At 41.4% G+C, this 9,614-nt stretch overlaps 1 protein-coding gene across 2 annotated transcripts in view; it reads left to right on the top strand.

The window, feature by feature from the left end:
• Positions 1-9,614, top strand: part of rfx6 (regulatory factor X, 6) — a 92,083-nt gene that overhangs the window by 61,533 nt on the left and 20,936 nt on the right. For both annotated transcript variants that reach the window (XM_043684550.1, XM_043684545.1), the window contains exon 16: positions 5,648-5,854. In XM_043684550.1, the coding sequence (XP_043540485.1) occupies positions 5,648-5,854 (207 nt within the window). The remainder of the gene's footprint in view (positions 1-5,647; positions 5,855-9,614) is intronic.

The following is a 9,614-nucleotide window of genomic DNA, read 5'->3' as shown; positions in this document are numbered from 1 at the left end:
CAAGCTCACTGCCTTTATTCCTGATGAAGAGCTTTTGCCCGAAACGTCGATTTCGCTGCACCTTGGATGCTGCCTGAACTGCTGTGCTCTTCCAGCACCACTAATCCAGACATCTGGTTTCCAGCATCTGCAGTCATTGTTTTTACCAGGAAGAGTTGATGGCCTGGTGTTTTTATTGCTAGATTCTTTATCCAGAGACTCATGTTAATGTTCTTGGGACCGAGGTTTGAAACCCACCATGCCAGATGGTGGAACTTGAATTCAAATAAATCTGGAAGAAAAAGTCTGATGATGACATTGAAACCATTGCCAATTACTGAGGTAAAAAGCCCAACTGGTTCATGAGTGTCCTTTAGGGAAAGAAATCTGCCATACTGACCTGTGTGTGACTCCAGACCCACAGCAATAAAGTTGACTCCTAAAGGCACCAATAAATGCTGGCATAGCTAGCAACACTCCCAACCTATGGATGAATAATAATATTTCCCAACACCTTTCATGCCCTGACTTTACAACCTATCATTAGGGATATCATGCACTAGTTTATGATGCAGACCTTTGATGGATCACTGCTCGAAGTAAATCTTGAGGAGACCCCATTCATGACATCTAAGTACAGTTGGTTCTCCTGTAATGCATGTTTCTTCAATGCAAATTGGTTTCGATATGATTGAAGAACTTAGATTGTTATTTGTATTTCCTTGCTTGTATTGGCTGTAATGCGATTCTGGCCCCATTAGTTTAAATGATGTGGCTATTGCGTGATTTTCTTAAAATGTAAGATTGCACAAGAATGGAAATATCATGTCATATCAGAACCAACTGTAATGCCGTTCAGAAATTATTTTCTTCATTCTCAGAATATCCACACTAGATGTATAATTAATGCCATTTTCAGTGTAGGATGAATATGCAGTGCTTTGATAATGGGCAACACTAAAGCAGTCAGATTATTGTCTGAAATACAAGTCTAGTCAAATTATCATGTATGCAATTTACATAGCAGATATACTGGGCTGTATATTGAAACTTGTAGAGACAAGAACAATGAGGTTTGGCATAAAACCTTGGTGGAATCATGTGAGAGGTCAGTGGAGACTCATCTTGAAGTTCAATCCACTTTCAGGCTGCTTAGACCAACATTTGAGGGCATGTCTGCAACAAGCATTGAAAGGTTACTGCAAGGACACTTGGTTTACTAAAGACAGGCACTCAGTACATAGATTGGACCAGGCTGTATCTCATGACAGCTCACTTGCTCTCTTAGTGTTTGTGAACTCAGGACCTACCCACATGCTCACAATACCCATGCCATGTCTTGCTGTGCCATGCCTATCACTGTGTTGGTGCTACAGACAGAGAAAAAGCCTATCAGAAGTGCTGTATTGACATGCTGTTTTGCATAGGTTAACAGACCGGCTGGTTGTCTTGATTCTGAATAGGGCTTTATCTGGGGCTGGTGGGATGGGGGCGGTGCGGTGGGGAGGGGGATGCAGTTTTCTATTCAGCACACCAAGATGTCAATCAAACCGTTACAGCACGTGCCAGCTACCTGTGTGACAAACACACTGCAACTTTATTCAACAAAGTGGGCTTGTCAGAAAGTAATTAGAGTAATCTTCAAGTCTAGGGTTGCCACTGTCGGACAAGGGATCCTGGTACTGTCAGTTGCGGACACACTTTGCACAGAGGCCAGGTCTTAGCTTTTGTCAGTCACCCCATTTGGGCACATCACAGTCAGAGGATATATCTGACTACAGTTCAGGGAGTAGACAACAGTCAGTCCAGTCAGTCGCAGTCAGGGCCATCACAAGCAAGCAGCCATGAGAAGTGCATGCCAAATAATTATTCAATTTTGTTTTGAAGACGTCAGTTGAATTAGCATCCGCCATACCTTTCATATAGGGCCTCATCACCTTGTATAGAAAAAATGATTTTCTTCACATTGATGTTGCTTTCTTTTCCAATCAGCCTACATTCAAACTTTTATCTGAATTTCGAGAACACTAAGCGTCACAAAGTTGGTGTCGTAGAGATGTGCAGCACTTAAACAGACCCTTTGGTCCAACTTGTCTACGCTGACCAGACATCCCAACCTAATCTAGTCTGACCTGCCAGCACCTGGCCCATATCCCTCCAAACCCTTTCTATTCATATACCCACCCAGATGCCTTTTAAACGTTGCAATCGTACTAGCCTCCAGCACTTCCTCTGGCAGCTCATTCCATATATGGACCACCCTCTGAGTGAAAAAGTTTCCCCACTCACCCTAAACCTATGCCTTCTCATTCTGGACTCCCCACCTCAGCAAAATGATCTTGTCTATTTATCCTATCCATGCCCCTCGTGATTTTATAAATCTCTATAAGGTCAGCCCTCAGCCTCTGACGCTCCAGGGAAAACAGACACAGCCTATTCAACCTCTCCCTATAGCTCAAATCTTCCAAACCTGGCAACATCCTTGTAAATCTTTTCTGAACCCTTTCAAGTTTCGATAGGACAGAGACCAGAATTGCACGCAATATTCCAAAAAAGGTCTAACCAATGTCCAGCACAGCCGCAACATGACCTCCTAACTGCTGTACTCAATACTCTGACCAATAAAGGAAAGTATACCAAACGCCTTCTTCGCTATCCTATCTACCTGTGACTTCACTTTCAAGGAGCTATGAACTTGCACCTTCAAGGTCTCTTTGTTCAGCAACAGTCCCAAGGACCTTACTATTAAGTGTATAAGTCCTGCTAAGATTTACTTCCCAAAATGCAGCACCTCACATTTATCTAAATTAAACTCCATCTGCTACTTCTCAGCCCATTGGCCCATCTGGTCCAGATCCTGTTGTAATCTGAGGTAACCTTCTTCGCTGTCCACCACACCTCCAATTTTGGTGTCATCTGCAAACTTACTAACTAGGATCCACCTGATCATGTCCTGGAGATTTATCCATTTTTATGTGTTTCAAGACATCTAGCACTTCCTCCTCTGTAATATGGACATTTTTCAAGATGTCACCATCTATTTCCCTACATTCTATATCTTCCACATCCTTGTCCACAGTAAATACTGATGCAATATACTTGTTTAGTATATCTCCTGCGCCTCCACTCAAAGGCCGCGCTGCTGATCTTGGAGGGGCCCTATTCTCTTCCGAGTTACCCTTTTATCCTTAATGCATTTGTAAAAGCCTTTTGGATTCTCCTTAATTCTATTTGCCAAAGCTATCTCATGTCCCCTTTTGCCCTCCTGATTTCCCTCTTAAGGATACTCCTACTGACTATACTCTTCTAAGGATTCACTCGATCTCTCTTGTCGATACCTGATACATGCTTCCTTCTTTTTCTTGACCAAACCCTCAAATACCTCTTCAGTCATCCAGCATTCCCTACACCTACCAGCCTTTCCTTTCACCCTAACAGACATGTACTGTCTCTGGACTCTTGTTATCTCATTTCTGAAGGCTTCCCATCCACATATTGAATCAGAAATTTTTCTTGTACACACTTAAGAAATTCCTCTCCATCTAACCCTTGACACTATGGCAGTCCCAGTCTATGTTTGGAAAGTTAAAAACCCCTACCATAACCACCCTATTATTCTTATAGATAATTGAGATCTCCTTACAAATCTGTTTCTCAATTTTCTCTGACTATTAGGGGTTCTATAATACAATCCCAATAAGGTGATCATCCCTTTCTTATTTCTCAGTTCCACCCAAATAACTTCCCTGGATGTATTTCCAGGAATATCCTCCCTCAGTACAGCTGTAACGCTATCCCTTATCAAAATTGCCACTCCCCCTCCTCTCTTGCCTCCCTTGCTGTCCTTCCTGTAGCATTTGTATCCGGGAACGTTAAGCTGCCAGTCCTGTCCATCCCTGAGCCACGTTTCTGTAATTGCTATGATATCCCATTCCCATGTTCCTAACCATGCCCTGAGTTCATCTGCCTTCCCTGTTAGGCCCCTTGCATTGAAATAAATGCAGTTAATTTATCAGTCCTATCTTGTTCTCTGCTTTGTCCCTGCTTGCCCTGACTGTTTGACTCACTTATTTTCTCAACTGTACCAGTCTGTGATTGATCTCTTTCCTCAATATCTCCCTGGGTACCATCCCCCCCTCCTTAATAGTTTAAATCTTCCTGAGCAGCTTTAGCAAACCTCCCTGCCAGTATGTTAGTCCTTTTGCAATTCAGATGCAATCCATCCTTCTTGTACAGGTCACTTCTACCCCAAAAGAGATTCCAATGATCCCAAAATGTGAGTCCTTTTCCCATACACTAGCTGATCTCCAATATATTTGTGCTAGTTCATGATAGTTTTGTTTATTCTTTCTGAACCCATGAGCACTTCCATTGTGAAGAAAGGAGCAGCAGATACCTGGGAAGACCACCACTTTGCAATGCGATTAAGTTGTTCCTGCTCTCTCATGCCTTAAAGTCATGGAATCATAGAGTCATGTAGCACAGAAGCAGACCCTCCAATCCAACACATCCACACCAACCATGTTCCCAAACCGAACTAGTCCCACTTGCTACATTTGACCCATATCCCTCCACACCTTTCCTATTCATGTACTTATCCAAATGTCTTTTAAATGATGTAACTGGAAAGAAATGACACAAAAATTCTAGCTTAATAGTCACTTGTGAATGCCAATTGATTAAGAAATATAAATTTCCAACTTCATATTAGTGTTGTGGTTCTGTTCGCCGAGCTGGAAGTTTTTGTTGCAAACGTTTCGTCCCCTGGCTAGGCGACATCATCAGTGCTTGGGAGCCTCCTGCGAAGCGCTTCTTTGATGTTTCCTCCGGTGTTTATAGTGGTCTGTCCCTGCCGCTTCCGGTTGTCAGTTTCAGCTGTCCGCTGTAGTGGTTGGTATATTGGGTCCAGGTCGATGTGTTTGTTGATGGAGTTTGTGGATGAATGCCATGCCTCTAGAGGCATGCCATGCCATGCCCCAAATGCACGCACCAAACCATTATACCAACCACTACAACTGGAAGCGGCAGGGACAGACCACTATAAACACCGGAGGAAACATCAAAGAAGCGCTTCGCAGGAGGCTCCCAAGCACTGATGATGTCGCCTAGCCAGGGGACGAAACATTTGCAACAAGAACTTCCAGCTCGGCGAACAGAACCACAACAACGAGCACCCGAGCTACAAATCTTCGCACAAACTTTGAACTTCATATTACTGTTTGAGGAGGAATTTATAAGCTCCATTTTCATTTTAACAACTTACAGTATTTAGTTATTGAAGTGTTGATGTGCGTAGGACTGTGTGGCAGTATATGAGGTGTTTTGATGTCCCGCAAAACTTACATTTTCTCTCTTTTTCCTTCTACAGGAAAATGGCACAAAGTGCATTGAATTGTGTAGGATAACTCCATATGAAGGAAGAGGGGGAGAAGGAGGGCAATGTGGTTCTGAAGTCCAGCAGAAGGGTACTAAAGTAGAACTCAAAAAAAGAGAAACAGAAAAAGTAGTTATCAATTGTGCAGATTATAAAGTTAGTACAACAAAGCCTATTACAGCAGAAAAGAGAAGCACTGCAGAATAACTTGAAGTTGAGAACAAGGTTTCTGATGGTGATGTTTTAAGGCACAAGAAGCCAATTATTAACTGTTTTTCTGTTTGTCTTTTACAGATGCTAGTAAAGCAACATTCACAGCATCACCAAGCTCATGTTTTCTTGCAAATCGTAACAAAAACACATTGCTTTCTAACGATGCTATGGTAAAAAATGAATCTTTGGCATCACAGACATATCCATCTCTAGCAGCAAGCCAACACAACTTAGCTACTAGTGTGACTCCATTCCCAAATGCTGAAAATGACCCTCTTCAAATGGCAGGTAAGAAAGTAGCCCTGCTATTTTATCAGTGCTGCTGTGTGATTTAGATCAGCTTTTGTTATAAATGATATACAGCATTCTGCTTTGAACCAGGTTTCTTTTGTTCTTTCTAAATAATCCACAAAAAAATGCACGCACCAAACCAAATACAAACTAAACTTGCCCAATGGTAGAAATTTGAAAAAAAATCATTAAAGATGCACATAGACTCCTGATACATGTCTAGCAATTTCTGTTCACGTTCTTTGAAAATACATGTTGATGAATCTGAACAAAAGAATTATCAATGAAAGATGTTCTATTGTCGAAATTCTTTTGTATCTTTTATACATTTAGAAAATGTTGAACAAAGAAAATTCTGTATCAAAATCTGGATCAGTAAGTGTTGATCAGCCTATTAACTAGTAACTATTTTATCAACAACTATCTATAAAGCTTTTAATACAATAAAATGCTGCAAGATGCCTTAATAGAAAAGCACATTTTGACACTCAGCCAGATAAGGCATCAGATGTTCAGAACCTTGGTCAAAGACATTGGTTTTAAGGAATATCTGAAAAGAAGAAAGAGATGCAGAGAGAATTAGAGAGGCAAGTTCAGAGCTGAGGCAATTCAAAGTAGGGTTACCAATGGAGGAGAAATTAAAATTAGTGGATAACAGATATACCTGAGGATTGCAAATTTGCAGAAAGTCTATGGAGGGCTTTAAAAACAAGGATAGAAAATCAAAACAATGTATAAATAGATGCTAACGTATGTCAGAGAGCAGTTTCATCATGAGTGAATGGAAGTTGGAGAGATTAGGATGATGACAATCTCTTCAACTGGTCTTAACTCAACTCTTGGCTAAACTGTTTAATGGATTCATCTAGATTTTGTGGTATTGTTCCAAATGACTATTCCTGCTACTTGCCACCTCTCCCAGTGTGTTGAACAGGATAAAGGTTGATTTGAGGCTGTTTGCTACCACACAAAATCTCCTTTGTCTTGAACCTGGCTAGTAAAGTCACCACAGTCTGAGAGGACTATAGGAGGCTTTCTCATTAGAGGGAGATGACTGGACGTGACCACATCTCAAGCAAGGGGAGAAATTGAAAGGTGGTACCTTCATAGCAACCTCAGTCAACGTGGAAATCGAACCAGCACTGTTGACATGGCTCTGCATTGCAAACCAGCCTTCTAGCCAATAGAGCTAACCAACTCGTAGGATCTATCTAGTAATTTGTGGGGGAAAATTCATCCTTGTAGAGTATTAGTGGAAGAGACACTTGTTAGATAGCATGAAAGTAATAAATGCAATGACATCTGATTAGGCATACTATTTGGGCCTCAGGGTGCTGGAACAGATACATCTTCTACCTCTGAACATAAGAGTAGAAATTGTTTTCCCCACTCTCAGACTGTGCGTAGCATCAACAGAGGATGGAGCCAATGTGACATCAAATTTAATGTCTTCAGAACATATAAAATAGATTTGTTTGGAAGGAAATCTATAAGAGGTCAAGAGGGGCTACTATCCTTTTCAGGTAGCTAAATATAGTAATGCTATTTTAAGCATTATTAGGCATTTTGTTTATCTTCTGGAAGTGAACCTCATTTATTATAAAGAAAAGTGTGATTATATGTAAATAATATAAACCCTGCCCCTTCTTAATATTTTGACTAAAATCATACATTAACCTTCTAAATTCTTGGAAATCTCTCCTCATAATATATAATCCAGCTTTCATTCTGGTAAATCCAAAGTGCATTCCTAACATTACAATCCTAAGGTGTGATATCGCACTGTTTCTAGTTTTCCATAATTTAAAGCTGTTCTATTATTATAGGTTCAAAATAGATGGACCCACATTTCAACCTTGAAACCTATTTGCCAGTTTTGCTTGTTCCCTTAATGTATTTTTTGGAAAGGGCAAATGCACCTCATGGCCATGGATATTGGCATCTCACACATGCCAACCTCTTCAAATCATCATGATACGTATCTGAGTCAAACAGCACGGAAACAGATCCTTGGATCTAACCAGTCCATGATGAACCTAATCCCAAACCACATTTACAATATGTTTCTGCACTCTAATACTGTTCTTTGGAGTGCACTAGCGACTGTCATTGGAATGCAGCTGCAAGGACACTTACTGTGGAAAGACAAACATCTGCTCATAGATTACTTCAGGCTTTAGATCATGTCTGCTCGCTTGCTCTCTTACTGCTTGTACACTCAGCACCTACCTGGTTTCTCAGTGTCTCTGTCTTTCCATCATTTCAGTGTTTTTCCGCCTCAGTCAGAACTAACAGGCACATAGTATTTCTGCCTTGAATTGTCTTTTAATGGAGTGTTATAGACTAGGCCAGACCACTCAAAACATTCTTGAGTAGGCAACCCAGACCATAACTTTGCAATTTGTTTCAGTAAGTGTACAGTGAAAATTACCTGGAGTAAGTTAGCTAGGTTGACTACTAGGTTTTGAAACATACAGAAATTTATTCACAAAATTACACAATGAAACACAAAGAACAGAATAAAGATGACCTACAGAACTCAGTCTATTCAAAGTAGACTTAATTATGCTGTACCAAATATGCACAACAGTCCCAATAAGCAAAGCCCCTTAAACAGTACAAATGGAACAGATGCTTACAGGTTGAAGTTAGAAGGGCAGAGGGAGAGAGAGAGTCTGTTTCCACACAGCTGAACTCCTAACTAGTTCTGGTCTGAACTGCTCAGCTAGAGAGCTGACCACTCCCCTTTCATTATACAGGTCACTTCTAAAACATGACCACTTTGGCCTGAAGTCTCATCTGTTTACATGTAAACAAAAAGGCCTTTCAATACCCTTTAATCTCTGTACCAAACAGTCTAATCGGAACCAAGAGCAGTTTATGACCCCCCCTGTAAAAAACTAAGAACACAGTATCCGTGAGAAAAATAACAGCTTTAAAGAAAAAAAAGGGGCCAGCTTTGTGACAGGAGCAACAAAGCCAGGAAACTTTTGTGAGCAGTCACCAGTCAAGAATGGTGGTGGATTGGGGTTTGGGTGGCCATGTTGCTATATGGAACAATGCTAAATCAGTGTCACGCCTGCATGTGCAGATAACACTGTGTGTGCTTCAAGCAAATGACCATGCTTCGAAGTTGAAGGCGTATAGTCCTCGGTCCAGGTTAAAGGAGATACTCTTTACTTGGGGGGTCCTGGCACAGTAAGATAAAGGCAGCCTCTAACATCAGACCAGAAGGTTGGGCATGATTATCTACCATTTGGGACAGTCACGATCGGGATACCCTCCTCTGAGCCAGTAAGAAGCTGAATATCAAGCATCCCACTACTTGTCTTGGCTTTTTCTGCCCTTTCATTGGCTATTTTCTTTTGAAATGAAAGAAAGGGAGAGATGTATGATGAGAGATGAAAATGGGTAGTACAGCAGTCATGTTGGTTCAGGTGAGGGAAAGACGGTGAGATGTCTGGAGTGAGCAAGTAGGCAGTGCAGAGGACATGCAGGGTTAGTGGTGGGGGGGAGCTAAGTGGGTAAAAGCAAGCAAGGGAGCTCATTACAGGCAACAAGGAGAGAGGTAGAGAATGAACCTGAGTGAGACGCATGTGCAATTGCAGTAGAGAACTAATGAGTGTGAGATAGCAGAGAGGAGAGCACTTTCACATTGACCTTCCTCCTGAATTGCTGGCATTCCTCTAGACACTGGATTGACCAGGGTGGCAAGGTCTGGTGTCATGGCCTCTTCCTTCAGTCCTGTGGGAAGATT

The sequence above is a fragment of the Chiloscyllium plagiosum genome, chromosome 3 (genome assembly GCF_004010195.1).
Source record: "Chiloscyllium plagiosum isolate BGI_BamShark_2017 chromosome 3, ASM401019v2, whole genome shotgun sequence".
NCBI lineage: Eukaryota > Metazoa > Chordata > Chondrichthyes > Orectolobiformes > Hemiscylliidae > Chiloscyllium > Chiloscyllium plagiosum.
The sequence above is the reverse complement of the archived record's forward strand: the minus strand, read 5'-3'. Positions and strand labels throughout refer to the sequence as shown.